This window comes from Lathamus discolor, chromosome 19, assembly GCF_037157495.1.
Source record: "Lathamus discolor isolate bLatDis1 chromosome 19, bLatDis1.hap1, whole genome shotgun sequence".
NCBI classification, from domain to species: domain Eukaryota; kingdom Metazoa; phylum Chordata; class Aves; order Psittaciformes; family Psittacidae; genus Lathamus; species Lathamus discolor.
In genome coordinates, this window is record NC_088902.1 from 1,244,410 (window position 1) to 1,269,394 (window position 24,985).

At 51.2% G+C, this 24,985-nt stretch overlaps 3 protein-coding genes across 4 annotated transcripts; all 3 read left to right on the forward strand.

The window, feature by feature from the left end:
* The first annotated feature begins 207 nt into the window (after positions 1–207).
* Positions 208–9,317, forward strand: LOC136023760 (C4b-binding protein alpha chain-like). 2 transcript variants are annotated; one of them, XM_065698590.1, is made up of 15 exons: positions 208–223; positions 649–747; positions 1,727–1,871; positions 2,361–2,552; positions 3,068–3,167; positions 3,507–3,592; positions 3,987–4,199; positions 4,646–4,828; positions 5,350–5,538; positions 5,951–6,148; positions 6,759–6,941; positions 7,224–7,412; positions 7,715–7,894; positions 8,031–8,200; positions 8,467–9,317. In XM_065698590.1, the coding sequence occupies exons 3-15, from the start codon at positions 1,784–1,786 to the stop codon at positions 8,620–8,622; spliced, it is 2,127 nt and encodes a 708-aa protein (XP_065554662.1). In that variant the 5' UTR covers positions 208–223; positions 649–747; positions 1,727–1,783; the 3' UTR covers positions 8,623–9,317. The 2 variants fall into 2 exon arrangements, with proteins under 2 accessions (XP_065554662.1, XP_065554661.1); XM_065698589.1 differs by lacking the exon at positions 208–223 and having other exon boundaries at positions 594–747.
* Positions 9,318–9,807: 490 nt separating this feature from the next.
* On the forward strand, positions 9,808–15,973 carry LOC136023764 (C4b-binding protein alpha chain-like). Its single transcript, XM_065698600.1, has 8 exons — positions 9,808–9,958; positions 11,510–11,689; positions 12,143–12,322; positions 12,803–12,985; positions 13,478–13,666; positions 13,997–14,176; positions 14,651–14,829; positions 15,058–15,973. Exons 1-8 carry the CDS (start codon positions 9,886–9,888, stop codon positions 15,217–15,219), a joined length of 1,326 nt encoding a protein of 441 aa, XP_065554672.1. The 5' UTR covers positions 9,808–9,885; the 3' UTR covers positions 15,220–15,973.
* Positions 15,974–17,438: 1,465 nt separating this feature from the next.
* Positions 17,439–23,491, forward strand: LOC136023766 (complement decay-accelerating factor-like). Its single transcript, XM_065698602.1, has 10 exons — positions 17,439–17,667; positions 18,154–18,345; positions 18,702–18,801; positions 20,679–20,761; positions 21,221–21,415; positions 21,622–21,681; positions 21,781–21,912; positions 22,015–22,203; positions 22,461–22,557; positions 22,750–23,491. The coding sequence occupies exons 1-9, from the start codon at positions 17,502–17,504 to the stop codon at positions 22,550–22,552; spliced, it is 1,209 nt and encodes a 402-aa protein (XP_065554674.1). The 5' UTR covers positions 17,439–17,501; the 3' UTR covers positions 22,553–22,557; positions 22,750–23,491.
* Positions 23,492–24,985: the final 1,494 nt, after the last annotated feature.

Genomic DNA, 24,985 nt, shown 5'->3' on the forward strand with positions numbered 1-24,985 from the left:
CATTCAAGCATGGATGAAGCTGAAGTACAAAAGGAGCAAAGGGTTCAGTTCCTTCAAAAGCTCTTGTAAGTGGAAGATGACCCATTGAGGACAGCTGGATTGGGGAAGGGCTTTCAGTGAGACAAAGGGCAACTGCGTTCCCATTGTGGACATGGATGCTGAGCGCCACATTGGTGCTGCCTGAGACCTGATGTGCTGCTGAGCTTCAGCTCCTTCAATGGAGGTAGGTGGAGTTGGTTGAGGAAACTCTATTTTGAGCATTGGCCATAGGCTTTTGTGGTCAGGAGGGATCAGCTCGTGGTTGACAGTGCCCCAGGGTGAAGCAGTCTCTTGAGGATGTCCCTGGGCATCACTTGGGGACCAGCACTGACCGGGTGCTGTTGCTGCACAATGGAATGGGCAGCATCCTGCTCAGCAGGGATCATCCCAACAAGGAGTTGGCAGCTCCACACAGAAAACAAACAATTTCAACATCTACCCGGGCTGCATTCAGTTTTCTGCTGTTTTGCTTCGTGGGTTGAACAAACTACTTCCTTCTTGCTCAGAGGAGGAGTTAATGATTTATGGGTCAATGGCACAAGTCTGGTCTCTGCAGAACTCAAACTTTCCTGTGTGAAGCGTGTAGGCTTATCATAACTCCTCCTCCAGCCCTGCAGTGACAGGGGGACTGGACAAGGACAGTCATCACTTTGCCTTGCAAGAGCTGAACACGCTGCGTCTCTCCATCTCTTGTCGCCAAACCTCCAGGTAAGACAACTTCAAGGCATGCAGCTCTAAGTGATGTTGCTCTTGAACTGGATTGGAGCCTTCTTATCAAAGTAGGGGGCAGAAGGATCAGTAAATTAAACTGAACGAAACCAAGGATTGAAGGAAAGCCAAAGGAATGAAGCAGCCAAGAGTGGTGTTAAGTTTAGGGCAGAAAGCATCAGGAAAGACTTTGTTTCCAGGAGGGAAGGTAGGTGCTTAGGGCATACGTGGTGTTGGGAGGGTTGAGGCTCATCCTGGATAACAGTGAGGGTTCTTGCTGATCTCCAGGGGTACCAGGTTACTCCAAACAGCACTTAAACTCCATTCTGTAAAGCACTTTGGTCTCCTGAAGGGCTTGTCTGTTGCGTAGCTTTGCTCTAGTTAATGTCGTTCGCACTAAACCGATTTATCTTCTTGGTTAGATACTTCTCTCTCTGTGTGTACTTTACTGTTAGGGGCCGTACTGAGGACTCCAGCAGGATTTCATCCCACTGTGAATTTGCTTCCAAGAGATGTATTACTAAATATAAATGTTCTGCCCCTAAGTTTCAGGGGACTTTTCCCAGAAGGCGTAGATGAACTCATGGCCCGGCAGATGTTCGTTTGGCTGCTTGGCTGGGATGAAGGCTGTGTTGGCAATGTAGTGCTTTTGAGTTGAACCTGACAAGCTACGACGTGTTTAGGTTCCAGTTTGAGTCTTTATCTTTCTTTGTTTTAAAGGTTTAATCACAAGCTGCTTTCTCAAAAATGCAAGTAAGTGAGGCAGTCAGTTGTCCTGATTGCATTCTGTTTTCATGCCGTTGGGTCAGATCTGCTGGACCCAGCTCCTCTGGGCTGGGTCTCGGTCCCATTTGCCAGCGGAGGATTCCAATAGCTCCTGGCTCCCAGCTACAGCTGCTGGGAAATGGATGGAGAAATGAGAGCTGTCTGTGTAAGCTATGGCTATCCTGAGTGTAACTACCCCCCTGCTGTTTTACAGGCTTGGAGTAAAGGATGTGGTAACTTCTGTGGGATCTCCAGACAGGAATAAAGAAAGATGCCAGCTTTGGAGCTGGGGAGGCAGAGGGATCGCGCCGCTGTCCTGGGGTTATTCCTCACCACTGCTCTTGTTGTGGCTGTTGATAGTAAGTGAATGACTCCGACAGGATAAACCGACATCCCTCGAAGGAAAACCTTCTCCTGGGGTTCCTTCTCCTTTCCTTGTTGCCTTTGCACTTTGAGAACACTGTAAATCTTTTTGTGATCAGAATCCTTCTTCCTTTGCCTTTTTTGCCTTTCTGTGTAAAACAGACATGAGATTATTCCAGCTGAAAGAGGTGCACTGATTTATACGAACTGGGGAGAGGAAAGGGTTTATCTGGACTTTGTGACCAGCCTTTGAAAGTGCTGCATGAGGTATGAGGAGCAAACAGGATGCTGTGCGGTGATGCTCCTCCCCGTCCATGCCAGCCTCAGCCATCCCCAGTCACACACTGTGCTGCTCCCCTTTGTTTCTAGCTTTAAGGAGTTTTAAGACCACCCAAGTGTCCTCACCTGGGCTTTCAGAGTAAATCAACCCTGAACTCTTGTTGCTTTTCCTCCCAGCATCTTTCTGATGGAGTTTCTCTTGGTAGGTGCCTGCGATGCTCCGCCGCGATTCCCATCTGCAGAACTCAAAGAGCGATACAAAGGCATTACCACATTTGCCTATAATTCGGTGGTGCAATACGTCTGTCGTCCGGGTTACATGAGAGATGTTAATGTCAGAGACTTCCTTACTTGTGGAAGGGGCAATAGGTGGTATGGACCAGAGGAGATCTGCATACGTGAGTATATGTTGGGCTGACTTTTGATTTAGTTTCTTATTCATCAATGCCATCAGCTCACTTTGTTGGAGTAGTACCCAAACTGCCCCCATGGGATGGTGGGAAGTGAGTGATCTGGAGGGAATCACCGGTTGTTCCACTGGGCACTGGCAATGATGGCATGAGCTGACCTCTGCTGTGAGGCTGGCTCTGATTGCTGACCCAAAAGGTGCTCTGCTCAGGCCCTTTGTAATAAGGATTTCAAGCCTGCAGCAGGAGAATCCTTTAGCTGTGAAGAAACACTTGCCGAGGCCACCGCAAAGCCCCTCTTTAGCTGCAGAGGCTGGCTGCAGGTCGGAATGCAACTCTTCAACAGCGTCATGATTCATGGAGTGATGTAGGGTTGGAGGGGAAATCTGGAGGCTTCTGGTCCATCCCCTTGCTCAGTACTGAAGGAGGCTTTGGCTTTCCTGCTGCATTTTCCTGATTCTTCCAAAAACTGACGTAAGAACAAACCCCATCCTGTTGTCCCCCAGCAAAGCAGTGCATCTACCCCGGAGAGCCGGCCAACGGCAGACTCGTCCTGTCGGAGAAGTTCAGTTTTGGTTCAGCAGTGAACTTCACCTGCAACACTGGGTAAGCCAGGAGCACTCCGGCCACAGGTCCTCTTCTTCCACAGTGATTTTCCTGAAGCCTTTTCCCCCTGGATTAAAGCCTGTGCTATCAGAAGCCTCACGAGTGCAGGGAATTGCAGACTGTCTGAAGTATCTTTTAAGCTTTCCTTTGAAAGCTTTAAGGCTGAGTTTTCTTAATCTCCTGCTTTGAGGCAGTTCTCCCTTAACTCAGATTCAGCTTCCTGGCCCTTTCTAAACCCTTCCTGATCAGTTCTAATTACGATAGGAAGCCAAACCAATAAGATGGGGATGTTATAGGTAACACATCAAAACTGGAGTTTGTCTCCCCTGTTTCACACAGGTACCGACTGGTTGGAAGTCCTGAAATTTGGTGCGTGGTTAAAAATGGGGTTGTTATGTGGGACAGGGATATTCCCATCTGTGAGGGTAAGTAGAGCTCCTGAATTGATCAAGTGCACAGATGTTACTGGCGATGGATAAAGATGCGGTTACGTTGCTCTGCTGAGGGTTTCAGCAGTTCCAAGCACGGTGGAGTCTGGAAATGGGGTTTTAGTTGTATTTTAATTCCTGTATCATCCTGTAGAATTATTTATTCATTGCCTGTGAGGGAGCTGCACATAGGACCGGTGTACCCCAAAACCACCCAGTGCCCTGGGCAGAGCTCCATGGGCTGGCAGGCAGCTCCTTGAGACTTGCCCTGAATTTCTGACCTTTTTGGTGCTTCATGTTTCAGCTTTCTTTTACCAGACCTTTGGATCTAGACAGACGTTGTTCTCTTTTCTTCTTCCCTCCCTCTACCATTCCCCTTTCCATTCCCCAGCAATCCCATGTTCACCCCCTCCGGAGATAGCTAACGGAGAGCACAGCGGAGCAGGCAAAGAGCTCTTTGAATATGGAGCGTCCGTCACTTACATGTGCAACACTGTCAAAAGGGGAGAGAAACCTTTCTCGCTGGTGGGAGATGCCTCTATTTTCTGTACAACCACAGATAACGTCAATGGTGTGTGGAGCAAGCCAGCCCCGAAGTGCAAAGGTGAGGGGAGCGTGTGCTTGCAAACACACTGGGGCACTGCAGCCATCCATAGCTACTTCCCACAGCCTCCTGCCCTGTCTGATAGAGCTGTTTTCTTCCTTGGAGCTGTCCCTCTCCTTAATGGAATCATCTCTTACGGATATGACCCTCTGAGTTTGGTGGTAGCAGCAGCAGCAATGAGGGTGTCCCATCACAGGGACTACGAGTGCGCATGAGCAGGGATGTGGGAATGGGATTTTTATTAGCCTTTGAAGACCAGACAATGCATCTCACCCACTGGCCTGTGTAAAACAGAAAGCAGGAACCTGCTGTGCTACATCCACCTGCCTTCTCATGGCCGTTTTCAGCGGTTTTGGTGAACCCACATTAAGCTATGAGAGTGTTTTTAACCCCTTCATCTCCTCTCTGGACCATAACTGCTGTGTGGTGGCTTTTCCCTGATGCAGTGGTGAACTGTGAGCAGCCAAGCGTGGAGAATGGGCGGCTGCTGAGCGGGTACCGGGCTGAGTACACGTATGGGGACACTGTTGTGTTCGACTGCAACTTCCGCTACACCCTGAACGGCAGCGACGCATCCACCTGCAGGGACAACGGGCTCTGGGACCCGCCGCCGCCACACTGCCTGCTCAGTAAGTGTGGTGGACCAAGCCCTGCTCCTCCTCATCCAGCACCTTCCCTTCAGTGACATCCTCTTCATCAGGGACTGTAGCGATAGCAGAAGGGGTAATGGTTCAAAACGTTAAACAGGACCTCAAAGCTCCTCCTGCAACAACCCCTGCCACGGGCAGGGACCCCTTCCACTGGAGCAGCTTGCTCCAAGCCCCCGTGTCCAACCTGGCCTTGAGCACTGCCAGGGATGGGGCAGCCACAGCTTCTCTGGGCACCCTGTGCCAGCGCCTCAGCACCCTCACAGGGAAGAGCTTCTGCCTAAGAGCTCAGCTCAGTCTCCCCTCGGGCAGGTTCAAGCCATTCCCCTTGGCTTGTCCCTACAGGCCCTTGTCCCAAGCCCCTTTCCAAAGGGATAAAGTGCATCTCAGAAGGAATAATGTGAGCCCATACCTTTACCCACATTTTCTCGTATGTTACCTACCATCACTGACCTCACTGATTTAATCCTGGCAATGTCCCTAAATTGCTATTTCATTCCTAGGTAGCTGTGGTGACCCTCCAGATGTGCACAATGCTGCTAAAGCAAAACTTGCTGGCAATCTGTTTCCTTTGGGCACTGTCATTACCTATGAGTGCTGGGAGGGCCACCAGTTCAGCCCTGGGGAAGACACATGGCACATTACGTGTCTGCCAGATTTTACATGGACTAAAATCCCCTATCCTTGTGAAAGTAAGTGGATGTTCCTTTGGTTTACTTACCCTTGTGATGTGTGTGATACTGACTGTGTAAACTGTGCTCTGCTGTTGTGCAAAGCAGAACACAGGGAGAGAGAGAGAGATGCTCTGGGTGCCCAGCATGGTCTGTGCTGTGACTTTTGAACTCCTTTGATTTACTCCCCACCTACAGGTTTCTTTGCTTTATTTACCAGCTATGCTTTCTAGTCCCTGGAACCTGTGGGAAATGGTCATTGAGGTGCGCTCCATCCACTAGACTCCCTTGCAAACATCCCAGGATTGCCCAGGGATGCTGTTGGGGCAGATGTAGTGTTGTGATGTGTCTTACAAAAGGCTCATCCTTCTGAATGTGCTGTCAGCCAGACGGCTGTGCCACGGTTTCACACTTGATGTTTGGCATTCCGCAGGAATTCGTTGCCCAGATCCAGTCATCAGGAATGGAAAGCCCTTGGGTGTACAGGAAGGTCAAGAAGATTATGTGTATGGAGACGTACTGGAAGTTACGTGCAACGATGGCTATGCTTTCAAAGGTCATAGCCATAACATTATGCTTCGGTGTACAAGTGATGGTACATGGACTCCAGCAGTACCAGAGTGCTTTCCAGGTGGGTAAAAGCTGGAGGAACATATTGACTTGGCGACTGCTTGTTTCTGACTGCGCAGGTTTGGGTCACTCTGTGCAGCTGTAGTTGTCTGCTGATATTCACAGAGAAATCCACATGCAGCCTTAGGTGATGGTAGTGGATTTTGCTCCACTGCCAGGTATCCCCATATCCAGTTCTCCTGTGTTAACTAGGAAGAAGTCGGCAGCAGAAGATCCACATGGATTGCCTGGGGATTGCCATGGAGAAAGTATGGGGGTTTGGCAAAGTCTGGGGATTTGGGATGCAAAGGGCTGGGGTTTGGTCATGTTTAGGTGCTTCGGAGGTTCCCAAGAAGCGCAGGAGACATTTATCCGGCTGGAAGGGGATGTGGTTTGTGCTCTGGACAGCAGCTGGGCTGGTCAGCTGCCACGAGGCTGGAGAGCAGCGGATGCTCTCTGTATGTTTTCCCTCTCAGAAGAAAAAGCAGCAGCACAACTAACTGCTACTGCTGAGACTCTTCACCTGGTGATGGGGCACAGGAGCAATATCAGCGAGCTGCTGGAAGCAGCCTGAGCCTGAAAGCTCAGGAGGAAAGAGGTTGATGACATCCTTTATTTTCTGATGTTTCTAGAACCTCGTTGCCCAAGGCCAGATACTGCCCATGGAAAAGAGGTTTATCAAAACAAAAAAGACTACACAGTTGGGACCCGGCTGAGGCTGGAGTGTGAAACAGGCTATGTGCTCAGGGGCCAGGACATGACCGAGTGCCAGGCTGATGCAACCTGGGCTCCCCCGTTACCCTTTTGTGATAAAGGTATGTGTAATGCAGAGCAGACAAGCAATCTTGTGCATCAGTACTGAGAAACAGCATCAGTAGGTGGCCTGCCTGCTGCATCTGCTTCTGGGGAGCAATGATCATGGGCTGAAAGCACTTGAGGTGTCCTCTTGCTGTGGATGATGTGACCCATGTGGATTTGCCACACTCCAAACACTAAGTTAACTCTTGCACTGATTTCCCAGGAGCGATTTTGATTCTCACCTGAGGGTAAGGGTTGTTTGTGTGTTTCTTTTCTTATCCGTTCCCTTTATGCCACAGTCTGTGGCCCCCCTCCACAAATCTCCAACGGGCGGCACTCCGGCTTGGGAAAGGAGCAGTTTTCCTATGGCACTGAGGTGACGTACAGCTGCGCAGAGGGTCTGTCCCTCATCGGGGATGCCACCATCTACTGCACCTCTGATGATGGGACGAACCTGGTGTGGAGCGGACCTGCCCCGGAGTGCAAGGGTAAGATGCTTCTCCTATATGGGATCACGCTGAAGCCAGGACCTGCCCTGGTCCAGGAGCAACAAACCAAGTGCACCTTAATGACTGTGCAGCTCCTCTGGCTCCTGTGCAAAGGTCTTGGCACCGCAGTAACACCAGGGACTGATGAGGTGCTGCAGGCAGCTGAGGGTCAGTCCTGGTGTTTGAGGATAAAACTGATGCAGAGAGCATCAGGAATTGCGGCTCTGCCCCACCTGACCTGGGTCCCCGCTGTCCCTGGGGAAGGGCAGAGCCAAACCCACCGCTCTGCTCTCTTCCTGCAGTGGTCCGGTGCCCCAGGCCCATGGTCGAGAGGGGCAGGATGACTCCACAGAGATTCACGTTTCCCTATGGAGCAGTCGTGCGCTTCTCCTGTGACGAAGGCTTTGCTCTGCGTGGCGATGCTGAGAGCCGGTGCCTGGCTGACAGCACCTGGCACCCTCCTCTGCCCTCCTGCCAGCCCGGTGGGTACCAGCCCCATTTGCACAGACCAGGGGTGCTGCTCCTTTGAATCACCAGCAGCAGCTGGAATTTGCCGGCTGTTTCCTCCTCCATCTCCTCCCACTACATCTCTTCTTTTGGCGTGCATTTTCCTTTCAGTTCAGTGTTTTCAGCCCTCGAGACAGGAGGACCTCGTGATTTACACACTGAAGCTGTGGTATAATGTGAATGAAACTCTGGTCTACTTCTGCAAGCGTGATGGCCGTCAAACCTCAGGTTCAGAAACTACCTGCTCATCTAATGGCACTTGGGTACCACCACCCACCTGTGTAAGTATCATCCCAGACTGGTTTGTGTTGGAAGGAACCTTAAAGCTCATCCAGTTCCAGCCCCTGCCATGGGCAGGGACACCTTCCATGGAGCAGGTTGCTCAAGCTCCTGCCCATCTGCCCAGGCTTTGTCTGTGTCTTGCCCCATTTAGCACTGGTCCAAGTTCACGAATGTGGCTGGTTTGGGGCTGCGGTAGGAGGGGGATGCTCAGCCCTGGGTCCCTGCAGCCATCTCACACCTTGTCTTTCTTTTGGTTCTTCTAAAGAAAAAGCGTGAGACATGTGAGAAGATCCTTCGAAACAGGGAAGCTTTCCAGTGTGGAGTTCCTCTGGCAGAACTGAAAACTCTGCTGGAAGTCCAGAAACTGTACCTGGAGATCCAGAAGCTTGAAAAGGAGCTAGGAACCACAGCGTACGGCTGACTGTCATCACTGGTATCAAGAAATGTTCTATTAGCATGAGGAACAATCATTCTCACTGAGGGTTTCTTTATGACTTTGTGATTTGTGCTAATACTCAAGTAATCAGTCAAGGATTCTTTGGCCATACGGGGAGTCAGAAAGTGCCCACTTCTGGCTCATTCTGTTAGAGATCACTCTGTTAGGCTTCTGCATCACTTTATGTGTTTAGTTACGTTTGCTATACTGACAAGGGCTCAGTTAGAAAGGAGCTGAAGGAAAAGTAAATCCCTGTGGGAGCCAAGGAGATGCTGTAGAGACATGGACATGGTCAGAGCCACCAACTCGCACTCGCCTCACAACCCCCTGCATCCCAGTCGAGCCCATTGCTCCTCCATTCATATATGCTGCATTCATTATTGTGAACAATTAGCCATGACCTTCAGCGCAGGCCCAACAGAGGACTCCTCAAATCCAAGAAAAATGCCAGGCTTGCTTCCCAAGCAGGACAGACGGATCCGAGGCCACAGCGGTGCCGCTCGCTGCATCCCTGGGTGTGCTCCAAGAGCAGCTGGGGGAAAGCAAAGCATGAAGAAAGAAATGGCTGAATCTTTTCTGCAACCTCCAGTAAAGGGGAAGCGCTCTGTAAGCAGGCATCTTGTGATCCGAGCAGTGCTCCTTCGGCACGCGATCGGAATAAAACTGCAATTGCAATGACAGCGGTGTCTGGCTTTTAATAATTGTCTTATTTGTAGGAAAGGAAAGAGGTGCTTCAGTAATCACTGCTTGACTAGGCATAGAGAGGGCTGCCTTCCCCACGCCTGCCTACCACCAGGATAAAGAGGCAAAGCGAGCATGCAGCATTGCCCTCAGAGCACCAGAAGGAAGCCAGAACGCTGCAAAGCTGTTCTAGGTGTAAAATAGCTTTATTCCCACTGTCCCCACCTTGGAAGAACCATGGAATGGTTTGTGGTAGATTGGACCTTAAAGCTCATCCAGTTCCAACCCCTGCCACGGGCAGGGACCCCTTCCACTGGAGCAGCTTGCTCCAAGCCCCTGTGTCCAACCTGGCCTTGAGCACTGCCAGGGACGGGGGAGAGCAGAAGCAGCAGCATCCCTGTTGGTGGCACATCCTTGCTGGCGAGCTCCGGGAGGGCAGCCCTCGCCTGGGGCAGGTCAGAAGGGCTGGGGGGTGGCGGTGTCAGCTCCTCTGGCCTGTCCCCAACTTCCCCCAGCCACTTCCCCTTCCCCAGTGCACTGCAGCTATCGGCTGGGAAGGGTCTCACCATGCCGCTCGTCTGCTGGCTGGGGCATCTCCTGGCAGTGGTGGGGCTTGTGCTGCAGCCGGCTGGGAGTCTCAGTGAGTGTTCCTCCTCTTTGCTTTGCTTCTGGGGCTCAGCTTTGCTTACGGATCAGCTATGGAGTGAGTGGGCTGGTAAAACGCAGCAGGAGCCCTTCCTCTGGCTGGAGTCGCTGCTACGCTCTGCCTGTGCCTGATGTTCTTGTAAGGCTGATCTGAGGTCAGTGATTGCTGCTAATTGCCCTTTTCTCCCCTTTAGCTGCTCCTCTAGACCCACCACCGCAAATTCCCAATGCTCTTCAAAAGCCTTAAACTGGGGTACGAATCTTCCTGGGACTGGTGTTTGGGTACGGCTGGCTTGGAGGCCACAGGCTCATCCCTCGGGCGGTCCAGGGCCAGGTCTCTCCACTGCAGAGCCCCTTCTGGTCTGGAGTTCAGACCTTGCGTAGCAGGGAGTGTATCACCCTTTGCCTTGAGCATCCCTGCAGTAGGTGAGAAGTAGTTCCCAGGGTCGGAGATGCCCTTCCAGCCTGGAGCTCAAGGCAAAGGTGGGGGTAAGATGGGGAGAGTCAGTTAGACAGGTAATACTTCTTAGTTTTTAATGACAAAGGTTGTATTTGGCAGTCTGAGTGGTAGCAGGTTGGTACCCAGGTTGATGCTTATGCCCTGAGGCACCCGACAGACGCACAGAAGGTAGCTGGTGGATTGTCACGCTACCCACAGGAGAAGTGGGTGTTTGCTGACTAATGTCTCTAGGAAGAGGAATAACCCTGTTTCTGTCTCGAAGTCGACCGTTCCTTTAAAAATAGGCCATTTGAGACACTTGCTAGGAGGCACAGCCCACCCCAGTGCCTCCCTGCAGAGCCCCCTCCTGCCAGCACCACCTTTACACCCTATTTATTGTTAGATATTATTATCTCTTTCTACTTCATGATGCTTCTCAGTCCATTTTCCAAACCCAAACGTTGCCAATGGTGTGCTGATACCGATGCTGGGGCCTGGGGAAGGCACTCATGAGTAGAGACATGCTCTTTCTGTGGGTATTGGTACCAAAGGCAGCATCAGCAGTCCTGCCATGGACCAGTGCAGATGTGATGCTGGAAGCGGGCTGCCAGGGCTCTGAAGTCACCCATGCCAGCATGCAGGTGAGTTGTAGCTGTTAGAACAAGTGCTGTCAGGAAAGGGTAGGAATAGCATTTGATGGTGTACAATGATAAAAAAGCAGGTTTAAAGTCCTATGGGTGATGGCTGCTTAAGCACACTTAGGAGCCCCTAACATCAGCCTCAGTCACTGCATTTGTTAAACTGATTTGTCTTTTACTCACCAGATGAAGGTGCACTGACAGTTGGTCGCTGCAGCTGTATTTAGTAAGAACACTCTGATGAGCTCTTAGGCAGAAACTTGCCTTGTGAGGGTGCTTGAGGCACTGGCACAGGGTGCCCAGAGAAGCTGTGGCTGCCCCATCCCTGGCAGTGCTCAAGGCCAGGTTGGACACAGGGGCTTGGAGCAAGCTGCTCCAGTGGAAGGGGTCCCTGCCCGTGGCAGGGGTTGGAGCTGGATGAGATTTAAGTTTCCTTCAACCCAAACTGCTGTGATTCTGTGACCCACAGAGGCTCCGTGCCCCATCCCCGATATCACCCATGGACAGCTGGAACCTGCACAGAACTTCACCTCGGGCAGCACAGCCACGCTCACGTGCGACCCTGGCTACGTGCCCCTGGGTGCCACCAGCACCGTGCGGTGCCTGGCCAGCGGCAGATGGTACCCACGGGTGCCCAGCTGCATCCCAGGTACGCTCAGATCCCTTTGCTCCTTACCTTGTGCCCCACGGGCCGTCACCTGCTTGTCTTTCACTGGCAGCGTGTGCAGGAGCGGGGCTGCACGGTGGTACCACAGCGAGCTGCGCTGCCCTGCCTTTGATGGCAGGGTTCCTCTCTGCTCTTCCATCGCCCTGGCTGACACGGCAGGGCTGTTCTGCCTGCTGCAGGGTCACCCGATGAGATACAAAAGCGTATGAGAATAAAGACCTTCATCAGAGTCTCATCCTTTGGTGAATTTGTCATCACCGTGTTATGCTTTTCAGTTCAGGCACTCTACCCCACAGCGATGCTCATGGCTGCTGCTATCCCTTGGCTTCTTTCTGTGTTCCATCAGTGCCCAAGGGACAGACTGGGTTCCTCCAGGCAGGGCTCAGCCTCATCCCCAGCTTTGAGGGTCAATGTTGTCCCTTACTCTGGCACCAGGTCACTGTTCCTACCCTCCTGTCATTGACCACACGGATCGAAACCCTCAGCGCGAGTTTCCAGTCGGAACAACCGTGACCTACTTCTGCAGACACGGATATACTTTGCTCCCTGGAGTATCTCCAGTAACCACTTGTCTTCAAAATCTCACATGGACCACGATCCCAAAGCTTTGTCAGGGTAAGTGCACCATTGCCTTTGCATCATTGTAATCGTGCGGTCATAACATCATTTCCAAAACACCCACTAGTGCTGCCGTGCCATAAGGGCTTTATTGAGCAGATCTTTGGCTCTCACTGCTGATCAGCTTGCTGTTCTATGGGTAGCATGGCTGAGAAGAAATAGCTGCAACTCCCACTGATAATTTAGCTGTTCAAACAGTGATGCAGCTCGTAATGTATCATCCCTTCAGCACAATTTATAGCTAATTACAGGGCTTGGATCATTCTGCCTTCCAAGAGGAATGGTTGTTATCACATAATTGCCATCCCCGAGCATGCCAGGTCTGGTTAGAAACGTCTGTCAGCATTAACAGGCTGCCTGGCAAGTTCTTTAGGTCGGCAAGCCACTGCTATGGGAAAACACCTCCCTGTGAATGTCTCCTGCTCTTCCCTCCTGACCCAATCCATGGAAACTCTTTCTGATGCTGGTGTTCCTCAGAGGTGCAGTGTCCCAGCCCGAATATCCAACACGGGAGGGAAATGAGTCCCAGGAAAGATGAATACACCCTTGGGCAGCAGGTGGAACTTCAGTGCGAGCCTGGCTACGTGCTGAGGGGCAGCCAGAGGATCCAGTGCTGGTCTGATGGGACTTGGAGACCCCCTGTGCCATATTGCGACAAAGGTGAGCACCAACAGCGGGTGTCAGCAACTGCATCTCTGCGAGGGGAGGGGCAGCAGTGAAGAAACCATCTGAGCATCGCTTCTTGGAGAAGGGGTCCAGGTCACATCATTAAATGGCTTTAGTGTTTTCATCTTCTGTCAAAACCGGAACTGATTGAGTGTGTTGAGACTGGGACTTGCAGCCACTTCTCAGGGGGGGCTCTAGAGGTTTATGATACTCCCGGTTCCCTGACCCTGTTTATGAGCAGAATCGTTCCTCATGGAAAAGAGGAGGGGTAAGGGAAGGTTGGCTGAAGGGGGGGACACGTGCCGTGCTGGGTTGGGGTGGCTAGCTGCGCCAGTCTGGGAACACTGGTGGAGCCAGTGCTGACAAGAAGCAAGGAGGACTTTGAGGAGAGCAACCCTAAGTATAAACATCGAGAACTGGCTTCTCCTGTTATTTCCCTGCTCAATGAAGGAAATCTTCATCTTCCCTTTCTCTCTTCTCCCCCAGTCTGTGGTCCCCCTCCAAAACTCACCAATGGGCAGATCACCAGCTTGAAAACGGAGCTGTTCCTCTACGGCTCAGAAGTGAAGTACAGATGTGTGGAGGGTATGTCCCTCATTGGGGACGACTCCATCTACTGCACCTCTGATGATGGGGTGAGCTTGGCATGGAGCAAACCTGCCCCGGAGTGCAGGGGTGAGTCGTTTTTCTTGTATGGGACCAAACTGAAGCCAGGACCTGGGGGCAATATTAGCACTCAATGGGGTTAAAAGTGAGCAGGGCTGCTGGGAGATCCTGCTTTTTTTGTAGGCTTATTCAGAGGCTTGACAGCTCTGGACTGGCGATGATCCATATGGAAATAGGAGACACTGGTTGTTCTACTTTGACGGCCATCAGATGGCCAGGAATTGTGGCTCTGAGGATAAAACTGATGCAGAGAGCATCAGGAATTGCGGCTCTGCCCCACCTGACCTGGTCCCTGGGGAAGGGCAGAGCCAAACCCACCGCTCTGCTCTCTTCCTGCAGTGGTCCGGTGCCCCAGGCCCATGGTCGAGAGGGGCAGGATGACTCCACAGAGATTCACGTTTCCCTATGGAGCAGTCGTGCGCTTCTCCTGTGACGAAGGCTTCGTGCTGCGTGGCGATGCTGAGAGCCGGTGCCTGGCTGACAGCACCTGGCACCCTCCTCTGCCCTCCTGCCAGCCCGGTGGGTACCAGCAGGGTGCAGAGAGCTTGGAGTGCAGCATCATGTACCTGTGTCTATCCTCGGGGTTTCCCTAGTGCCTTCCCCTCTGCAGAAGAAGCAAACTTCCCAAAGCTGCTGCTTACCAGGTTGATTTCTTCTGGATGGTCAGGTACAAAGGATGCTCTAAGGCAGGTCAGGAGCCACCGTCGTTGTTGACTTTCTCTTCAGTGCGCATTCGTACTGAGAGATGTCTGCAGACTCTTGCATAGGGATGGCCAAATTGAGACAGAAAACAACCAATGTGCTCTGATTGTTCCCCTCCTCTCGTGAAGAGCCTGGGGAAGTAACTCGGCTTTAACATTTGGTCTCTATGACTCCACAGATCCAAGTCCACTTGGTCTGCCCCAAGCATCACAAACTTTGTGGGGTCTTTTTCTATCTACGTAACGACAAGCCCCTTGCTGAGCTGCCTTCTGCTGTGGGTTTTCCTTTCAGTTCTGTGTCCACAACCACACGTGGCCAATGGAAGGCTGAATAGCACTTTGGATGGTAAAATGTGGTACCAAACAAATGAGACTGCTACATTTGAATGCTTCCAGGGATACCACCTTTCAGCCATGTCTTCGACAGCCACATGCTTGCCTGATGGCAACTGGACACCATTGCCCAAGTGTGTAAGTACCATGGTCTGGATGGTTATTGCTTGATACCTAATATGAAAAAGAACTGCTTGAGCTTCTTTAAAGCTTTTGCTTGATGGTACCAGTGAGGAATGGGGTCTGCGTTGAGGCAAGTGGGACAGTTCAGCCTCAAGCTGAGGAGCGGGTGGCTCCCATCTGCTGCAGTGCAGTTTTACATCCTTTTTTCCTGGGTTTTGTTTGTTCTGCTTTACTTTCTAACAGAAGAAGGATGGTGATGCTGATGCATGCGAAGAGGTTCATTACATTAAAGCAGCCTTCGAATGCGGTGTGCCTATAGCAGAAGTGAAAACTCTGCTGGAAATACAAAAGCTGTTGCTGGAGGTTAAAAAACTAAATGTGGAACTGCAAAACCTGAACAAGTGAGTCCGAAAAGGCACTGTAAGGATCCCCTTTGGTTTGGTGAACACGCAGTTTGTTTAGCCACGGTACCTATAAGAAGATTATCAGTGGCTTTATGGTTTGTTTGTGCTTGCGTGCCTATAGCCAGACAAGTAATAAGCAGTGCAGGGGAGGTTGCTTTTGCTGCGCTAGACGCTAGAGCCCAGAGGGTTTTTTGCTCTTTTCCTTCAATCTGACAAGTCTGTTTTGCTATGTAACAAGTGCGCTGTGTCATGTTTTATATTAGGCAGTGTAGTAAGAAAGTAAATGGAGCTCTGAGTCACTGCTAAGTCAAGAGCAGGGGGACTGAAGTCCACCGAAGTAAACTTCCATCTGAGACGAGTGGTCCTCTTTGAAGGTGTTTGTGCACATACGCCTCACCCTCTGCCTGTGCTGAGCTCAGCCTCTCATAGCACCAGCATACTCCTGCTATCTAGAAATAGCAATGAAGTGAGTGTTAGACTACGTGATTTCCTGTTAATCTAGATCATGATTTCTATTCATCTAGTTAGGGGTGACTACACGGAAGTGCTTTTGTAAAGGCTTCTGCTTGCGTATCCTTGGATTTAAGAGCAAGAGGTTTCTGATCCAGCACTGGACTCAGATACCTCTGTTGGCGTCGTGTTCAACATCCTTATTTCTGGCAAGCAAATGCTGAGAACAGATATTGTAACTTGATGTGCAGAGAATCGGAACCCAAAGCTTGCTCTCATTACTCAATAAATGATGATTTACAGTTCGTGTGGCCCTGTGATGGAGCAACTACTCCTTCCCTGCGGGTTGCAATAAAGCTGGAGGTGTCACCATGGTGTCTTGTGATCTGCCTGGCTGATCTCCAGCATGGTCCGAGGGCTCTTCTGGTCAAGACTATAATTCATCTCCTGCCCAAGTGGTTTACAGTGGGATATCACTGCCAGATGCATGCTTTATTAGAGCTGCTTTAAATGTTACTAGAGCCAAACCACAACACGCAGGGAAGAGATGGCATCTCCCATCTTCACGCAGAAAGATGCTTTGATAATGCAAGCTGTGCATTATCCCCACAGCATCCTCTGCAATGAGAGGCACTCTCAGACCCATCCCAGTATTCCCTGTGCCCCAGGGAGAGCTGGGCTATACCCTCACCTGTGACACCTCGCTCCCCTCTTCACTGAGCTCACCTGAGAGTGCAAACAGCAAGAGTCTTATCTCCCTGTGCAAGGCTCAAAACCCGTCAGCATGAGTAAGAACTGGGTGTTACATCCCATGTGTATCTAAGAGTGTGTTTCAGTAGTCCTGACTGATGTCAGGGATACTTCAGCATGTTAGTCAGTATGCAGATGTATTCACTCCCACCCATTCCTGCTTATAAATGAGTCAGGCAATCAAGAAAGAAATTAGCAAGCAAAAAGGAAAATGCTTCTATTTTTTGGTTTCCTTAACTCTGCTTAGGGAAGCCCCTGCTTGCATCACCTGCCAGCAAATAACCAGGGGGCATTTACCCACCCTGGGTACAGCCTGGGGCTGGGTGAGGGGCTTTTCTGCTCTGGTAGCATTTGGGTTTGGTAAGAACTAGTGCTTACAGCCAGTCTCAAGTCAAATGAAAGGGTTGAGTTATCCCCCCATCCCTTATGGTGAGGCAGGAGGACCAGAGGCATTACCCGAGCCGTGGATGACAGTTGTCCCCCACCCTTGGCTGCTCTCTATGTCTCTGACTCAGAGTTTAGCTCGCTGGGTGTTCTGGAAAGGTTTGCACTGTTGCAGAGGCTTGGCTGGGTCTGCTGGGCTGCATCTCCTCCCAGCTTCAGAAACAGCCCCTTGGAGCTAACAGTGCTTGACAGAGGAGCGCAGAAATCACTGCAATGAAGCCTGGAGAACCAGGATGGGGGAAGCACCCAGGCACCCCAGCCTGGAGGGCACCTGCTGGTGCATGGGCATCTGGATACTCCATGCTGCTCCTGCCCTTGCTGGGGCTCCTGGACATGCCTGTGGCTCGTGGTGAGTACAGGAGCATGGGATGCATGGGGAGGACCAGTGAGACCTGTCCGGATCCCACCTTGCTGCTCTGGAATGGGGTAGGTGATGCTACCACCATCCCCAAGCCTGGAGGGACCCATTGCTTGATGCTCTCATGGATGCAGTCCTGCCTGGTGCTTTTGCCTGCAGAAGACGCCTGGGCCAGCCCAGGAGCTGGGGTGCTCAGTGGGGCTGGGGAAGGGGCCAGGGAATGGAGGCCTCACCCAAAGTGGTCTTCTCCTACCGCAGGTGACTGTGGGCCCCCACCTTCCATGACCTACTCCAGCCCATCCATTGATAAGCACACCATCAGCTTTCCTATTGGATCCAGCGTGATGTACACATGCATCGAAGGCACCATCAAAATCCCTGGGAGATCAGACACGGTGAAGTGCCTGCCTGGCGCACGCTGGTCCACGCTGCCCGAGCCCTGCGGCCGTAAATACCTCCTTTCTCTGAGACCCAGTTCCAAAGAGCCTCTTGCTTGGCTTCACGCTTCTGCCCCTTACAGTGGCTGCTCTGCAATGGCATCACCACCCCTGGCAAGGTACAGACCCATTTCCCATGGCTGCTGCTTGCTGACGGGTGCAGGATCCACGCTGGTCGGTGATAGGATCAGTTGGATGGTGGCTGGAGCCCAGGATGCTCCTGCACCTCCCAAACCCTGGGGGTCAGAGGCTGCAGAGGCTATGACTCCTTATTTCCTACTAACAGCTTTGCCTGCGCCGTTATCGCATCTCCATCCTTGTTTTGCCAAAGGGCATTCAGTGGAATAGCAGCCTGGTGAGAAACCAGATATAACTTGTGCTAAACATGAGGAGCTTTCCAAAGGCACCATAGCAAGAGCAGTTCTGCAATGCCGGGGTTTATCTTGCATGCTTCCCCAAGGGCAGCTCTTTCAGGTCAGGTTCTCTTGACTGCCAGGGAGCTGCGCTGCCCCGACAAGGCTGAGGTTTGCTGCCCTCTCCGAGGCGGATGAGAGGATTAACTTCTTTCCTGTTGGGAGCAACGTGAGCTACGTCTGCCGCCCCGGCTATGAGAACACCTCGGAAAGCTCCCCCACCAGCACTTGCCTTGAAAACCTGGAGTGGTCAGAAGCTGCTGAGCTGTGCAGGAGTGAGTATCTCTGCTCCGCACCTTATGGTTGTACCCGGCTGGGGTTTATGCACAGGACAGGTGCCAAATTGCAGTTGTGCTGCACTTCAAAATGAAGACAAAACGTGTTTCTTGATGAAATCCATGTAATATTAAGACTGGTGGTCTGGCAGCGATACCTTTTTCACAGCTGAGCAGCTTACTGCTCATCTATGGAGATGGGAATACCTCCACAAACAGTCTGCTCTGCCCTCCTGCAAGATGCTTGTGAAGTGAAACACTCTGGTACCTTTGGGTATAACCCCCTAAGTCTGTTCCTTACTCCGAATTACCCGTCATTGTGCGCTCTGCTAACATCAAGCCTCATTCTCCGGCAGGGAAATCCTGCGGGGACCCAGGAGCACTGCCCGGGGGCAGGATGGTCACAGCGACAGACCTGCAGTTCGGTGCCAGAGTGAACGTGTTCTGTGAAGATGGGTGAGTCCCGGGGCAATGTCCTAAGTTCCAGCACACTGCTGCTGGAATACAAGCTCTGGTCCAGTGCAGGGATGCTGGGATGCTGTTTCACTGCATATCGCTCCTGTGGTGCTGCTCAGAGTGTAAAGCATGGGGCTGCTTTTCCCATTTGAATCACATCTTTGGGCTGGGAAGGAATAAGACAAGGCTGAAGGGAAGGGACTGGGTTTGAATCTGTGGCTGCCTTTTCTATCGAGTAGCATGCAGAGGAAATTGAACTGCCCCTGTGCATCAACCCCAACACGGCTGGCAGTACATGCATTTTATAACTACGCCCATCAAAATAAGTTACTTCAAATATTTCATAGAGTCCCAGCCTGGTTTGGGTTGGAGGCACCTCAAAGCTCATCCAGTTCCAACCCCCTGCCATAGGCAGGGACACCTTCCACTAAAGCAGCTTGCTTCAAGCCCCATCCAGCCTGGCCTTGAACATTTCAGCTCAGCATATTTGAGATATATGGAATAAAAGGGGTTATGTTGGAATGTTTAAAGGTCAGTGATGTCCGGAAGACTGCAGTGAAGCACTCTTTCCATCACTCACTGAGCTGACTCACGCTTTCTGCCTGCTTTCAATCAGGGCCACTCGCAAAAGACTGACATGCAAAAGTAAGCTCCTGCATCCCTGACTTGTGTTCCTCCCTCCCTAGCAGGAATTAGCTGGTATCATCTGGCTCGTTCTGCCAGTCTTTACAGCTGCCTCAAATATAACACAGGGGTTTTTCCTCCAGATATTCCCTTAGGACGGATGCTGGGGAAATGACAGCATGTCCCACCCTTCTGCAGTTCAGCTGATCTTTGGAAGTACCACACCAGGGTGGAGGAATAACGTTATCCATACAAGCAAGATCAGATACTATGGATCCTGCCCAAATGGTGATTTTGGGTTTTTTGAGCAGAAGGATGTAAATGAGAGGTTGGGAAAGGTGTTGGTGCTGTCAGAGCAAGACGTATTGAGCTCCCAGGAAGCCAATCCATGCCAAATGACACAGAGACTCTCGCTGCCCCTCACTGGTCCCTGCTGTTGAATATTCAATGCTGTTGTTGGCTTTCCTGGCAAGCCTTTAGCACAACAGCTACACCTTTACGACCAAAAGCAATGTGCCAGGGAGGAGGCAGCACTGCAGACTGCGGGGAGTCTGCCCTCCACTGCCACAGCTGGGCTGTCAGCAGGTCCAGCACACCGGGTGCTGCAGCACTGCTGCGGCGTGGGCAGCAGCCGGGGCTGAGTCCCAGCCTTTAGAGATGCTTTGTGAGCTCAGGAGGGAGCTCCTCACCTCACCCCATCCCGGTGGGTGGCAGTGGTGTGGGAAAGGCACTGGATGCCAGCGGCCTCATTCCCAGCGCTGTTCTCCGCCAGGAAGCAGACGGGGGTGGAAATAGCTCCTGATTCAGCAAACCCGAGCCCATGTGGGCATCCATGGCTAACCTCAGCGCTGCCTGCCACTCACATCCCCCATCCCTGGCAGTGCTCAAGGCCAGGTTGGACACAGGGGCTTGGAGCAAGCTGCTCCAGTGGAAGCGGTCCCTGCCCGGGGCAGGGGTTGGAAGTGGATGAGCTTTATGGTCCCTTCGAGCCCAAACCATTCTAGCTCCCATCCTTGCAATGGAAGATGCTCACTCTCAAAGCAGACAATCACCTAAAAACCAGATTAATAAGAATCCTGGCAGAGAGCAAGGTGAAGGAGCTCTCCTGTTATCAGTGTGTGTATCAGTGTGCACATCTGCTTTAAACTTGCCTTTTCTCCATTCCCGAGCAGGCAGGTAGCAGGGGAAAAAACTGTATTCTCTGTTTCTGAATAGTTACACAAATGCTTCTTTTCTTGTGTATTTTCACTTAGGTACAGATTAAATGGGAGTCATTTCATCCAGTGTCAGCTTAAAGGAAATGATGTTGCGTGGAGTACACTTCCAACTTGTGAATGTAAGATTAATCCACCCTTATTTCTGACTTTGCTCCGGTAGACCCTAATGTCCAGTCTAAGCCTGTCTTCATACATCGCTTTTGTTATGCTATGTGGCAGCTCCACCACCACAGCTGAGAAACCCCCATTGATTCAGCAGTTTGGTTGCCACAAGTTCATCCTGTTTCCTCATGACTTAAGGCTGCAGTGAAGCTGATGGGATGAGGCTTGCAGGGATCACCAGCCAGGGCACGGCAACTGGCCTGTTGGTGTTTCGTGACCCTGGGAATGGAGAAGGAGAAAGATGTGGCAACAGAAAGAGCAAAAAGAAAGAGAATCAAGACAGATCTCAGTGCTAGCTTTCACCTCTCTGTCTGAAGTTTATTGCCTTTGAGTTTTAGATGGACTCAAGAAACCTTTTGCATTTTCGTTATTACTGAAGCTTTTAGCAATGCTCATGTTGACCTTTTTCCCTGCAGTAATTACCTGCTCTTCACCTCCTCACATTAGCAATGGAAAACATGATGGCGAAGGTGTAAAAACCTTTGCTTATAACTCCACCGTGACTTACAGCTGTGACTCTGGCTTCCAGCTCATTGGGAATGGGAGCATCCGTTGTACCAGTATGGACAAAACAAGGGGAGTCTGGAGCAGAGCTGTGCCTGCATGCAAAGGTGGTTTCATCTGAGTTTAGTATTTATTGTGAATTCAGTATTTAGGATGCACCAGCTTAAAATACTGCGATTGCGTAGTACAGGGTATGCCAGGCGTAAGTCATACTGCACTTTGAAAGAGGAAAAAAAGCGGTGCTGAAGTGAGTAAGGAATGGTCAGTGTAAGAACGGTGCGGTGCTAAGCGATGCTTACTCTTTATACCCTAGAGAAAAAGCTACCTGTCAAACTTGGAGTAAAACAAATGGAAAGGAGTCCTCCTCCCCAAAGTGAGTTGGAAGGATCTTACATTGAACCCACGTTTCCCAGCTGAATTTGCTCCTTTATCACATTTAAGCCATTTCACGCCATGGTTTTCATTCTTTCAGGTTCCCAACAAAAAGGCATCCACCCAGCTAAGAAGAAGGCTTCGAGATGGGAAATGAAACTCAGCCTTTATAAAAAGTCACTCCAAAATACCATCTCTTACTCCCATTCTTCTTCTTTCTCCAAGACACCAGGTCAGCCCCTGTAGGATCACTGGAGTTAGGGGAACTCATCAGTGAAACTCCCTGGTTACTCCTATACCTGGAATTGCCATTTCCCCCCATGTTCCTCTTCAGTATCCAGGAGCTGTGCTACCTCGCCGTTCAGATTCGTTGTTCCTTTGTACAAAACCAAAACCTACCGTTCTCCTTGGACCAGCCAAGGATCCGTGTGTCCTCCGAAGTACATGGGGATCTCTGGCATCCTCCCCCAAGCTGGCTGCTTCGAGATCTTAAAGTGGTCTAAACTTGCATCATTTTGTGGAAGTAAGTGATTTCTTTTTTGTTGTGTTCTTGCCTTCTATGAGATTTGACTGCATCGACCTCCTCTCACAAAAGCTTCGCTTTGTATAAAATGTATTTTATCAGGTTTTTCCTTGCCCTCATCACAGATCTGATTTAACTCAATTTTTGCCATATTGAAAAGCAAGAGGTAACTTTGGCCCATGTAGCCTTAGGAGTGTTGGGACTTCTTGTTCAGCAGCAAGAGGCAATGTACTAACACAGACCTTGTTCCACACCAGTGAGGTCGTGGGCAGCCCGGAGAAGCTGGAAGTGGCAGAAGTGTTGCTACAACAGATTTCCTATCCGGTGCAAAGGATTCTTGTACCCATAAAAAGGGTGAGTGCTGGGAACGGGACTACAAGCATGTAACTGGAAGTGATAACGATCAAGACAAAACACCCACTGGGAGGTACCTTTGAAAACGATGGTTGGGTTTTAATGTTCCAAGAAATTGATTGAAAATCACTTACACAAGAGTTTGCCAATTCCCATCGTTGCTTCTCCCAGCTGAGTTTTTCTCTCTTTCAGCAATTTCCAGCAACGTCCTGAATCCGGTCAGGATTCCCTATGGATCTTAGCAGCCTTTCCTTCAGGCTGGGAAGCTGCAGATTCTCAGGAATCCCTCAGCCTTCTGCAGAGGTTCTGCTGGAGCCCGGTTATATCTCAACCAGTGCAACCCAGTGTTTCCACACCTGCAGATCTGCTTGCCCGCAGGCAGCACCACAAATACCGGTGCCCAGGACAGGCTGTAAAAGACCCGCAGCAATCAGCCAAGAGGAGCTGCTCCCTCCACTGCCCAGGAATTTCTGGCTGTAGCACGCTCCAGTTGCAGATACACCCGGGCAGGGTTGTGCTGAAAGCCAAGTACTGACTTCCGCCTCCTGCGAAGTCAGGAGCTCATTTCTGTTAGGGAACCATAGTATTTTACATGCTAAATCGAATGCTGATCTTTGTACCTTCCGTACTTCAAGCGCTTTCTTTAGCTAAAGTGTTTTCTGTAGCAGACCCAAGTGCTCTGCAGTTTCTGTCTCTGTTCAGACATGAACGATAACAGCCACTGGGTATCTACCAGCCAAAAAGAAGCCAGTTCTGCTTACCCGAGGGATGAAGGCCCCTCTGCAACACTGCAGGCTGTGAGCACATGGACTCCTCGCAGACACAGAGAAGGAGCTGCTAAATACACCCTCCTGTGTTGTCACACTGCGAGGGAGAACCTGGAAATGGCAGGTTCATGCTGCTGGCCGGTTATTGTCTTTGCTGACCATTAAAGCTCCCAAAGGCTTAATGGGATTTTACTTGCATTTAGTAATAAATGGTAGTTGCTTATAAAGGATAGCCTGTGAATTCAGCTGCCTGCTCTCCCGTTTCCATGGTTAATGCTGTTCTCAGGAAGGTATCAGCTTTTAGATACGTGTTGGCAATGTTCGGATTTGGGGTTCTTTATCAGCACTCTCGTTTCTTTTCTAAATGGCCTCCTATGCAAATTTAACTTGCTTTCTTTATAAAAAGAAAGAAAATCCGTGCAGGAATGTTTGGGAATGTGAGTGTTTCTGGGAAGTGATGTTACCAGCAAGGCATACCTGCCTTAATCCTGCTCAGTGTCCTGGTCCTGAGCTGTGGCTCCCCAGCTCAGCCCGGGTAGACCCAGGGACATCCCCAGGAAGGCTCTGGGAGCTGTGGGCTGCTGCCCTGCCCAAGGACGGAAAGGAGCCGAGGTCTGTGGAAAGCCAAGAGCAACTCCATCAGCTCAGCCCTGGTCTGCTGGAAAGCTCGTGTTGTTCCAGGGCCAGGCCTCGCGGTGTGAGCACACACAGAGCAGCACGGGTCAGGCTCCCCTCTGTGCTGTCGCTTCTGCCATCGCCATCTGCTTGGCCTGATTTCTGCAGCACGGGGAAGGGATGTCAGCGCAAGATAAAGCCAGTGGCCCTTGCTGGCTCCAGCTGAGCAGGGCAGAGCCGCTATCGCAGGGCTCAGCTGCTGGGGCAGCTCCAGAGCAGGAGGTTTCAGTGCTCGGGCCGTTACTGGGTCAAAATGGGGCAGTAAACGGGGGCAGGAGGATGGGCTGGGCTGAGCCTGATGGTTTGGGAAGGTAGAGATGCTCCTGCATGGCCTCAGGTAGGAAAACAGCCTGGTTCAAGGGGTTCATCTGAGCTCTGTTGAGGGGAGTCCACTGGGTTGAGCCTCGAGCGGTTGGTTCTTCTGAGTACAGAAGAACCCAGCCACTCCCTGAAACTCAAGTGTTCCAAGAGCTCTTTGCCAAATACTTGTGCACATCTTGCCCTCCCTTGCTGAGGTCATTGCTGACAGCTCTTACAAGAGAATTCCCCTGCATTCAACACCTTCTTTTTCCTCTTAGCAACCTCCTGTTGTGTTACGCAGCCACCATCCCAGCTCGGTGACCCGTGACCTGTAAATATATGTGGCCAACACATCTCCATGTGATCTGTCAGCGTGGTCACAAGGAAGTGTTTGAAAGGAGTATGTTATCCAGGCTGCTTGACTCCTCTCTTGTGCAAACATCTCTTGGCCTCGCTGCAGGTGCTTTTGTTACGTATGCTTGGAGCTTAAATTGCATTGGAAAGGGAAACCAAGTGGGGGAAGTAAACTAAAATAAAATGATGGAGCTTTTCAGTGGAAACATCAGCGTTTCCTGGATAACAAAGGCAGAGGGAGGCAGATGGGCTGCTGCTGGCTGCCCTTTCCTCGGGGTGGGGGGACACAGCCCCTCAGCAGCAGCGCTGCTCATCAGAGCGGGACAGGGCAG

Excerpts from the sequence above, each read along its gene's own strand:
- LOC136023764 (XM_065698600.1), top strand. The coding sequence starts at position 9,886 with ATGCCGCTCGTCTGCTGGCTGGGGCATCTCCTGGCAGTGGTGGGGCTT. Across the intron at positions 12,323-12,802 it reads GATCCCAAAGCTTTGTCAGG|AGGTGCAGTGTCCCAGCCCG; the intron begins GTAAGTGCACCA and ends GGTGTTCCTCAG. Across the intron at positions 14,177-14,650 it reads TCTGCCCTCCTGCCAGCCCG|TTCTGTGTCCACAACCACAC; the intron begins GTGGGTACCAGC and ends TTTTCCTTTCAG.
- LOC136023766 (XM_065698602.1), top strand. The coding sequence starts at position 17,502 with ATGACCTACTCCAGCCCATCCATTGATAAGCACACCATCAGCTTTCCT. Across the intron at positions 18,346-18,701 it reads AGCTGCTGAGCTGTGCAGGA|GGAAATCCTGCGGGGACCCA; the intron begins GTGAGTATCTCT and ends ATTCTCCGGCAG. Across the intron at positions 21,913-22,014 it reads TTCTTTCTCCAAGACACCAG|TATCCAGGAGCTGTGCTACC; the intron begins GTCAGCCCCTGT and ends GTTCCTCTTCAG.
- LOC136023760 (XM_065698590.1), top strand. The coding sequence starts at position 1,784 with ATGCCAGCTTTGGAGCTGGGGAGGCAGAGGGATCGCGCCGCTGTCCTG. Across the intron at positions 1,872-2,360 it reads TCTTGTTGTGGCTGTTGATA|GTGCCTGCGATGCTCCGCCG; the intron begins GTAAGTGAATGA and ends TTCTCTTGGTAG. Across the intron at positions 8,201-8,466 it reads GGGTACCACCACCCACCTGT|AAAAAGCGTGAGACATGTGA; the intron begins GTAAGTATCATC and ends GTTCTTCTAAAG.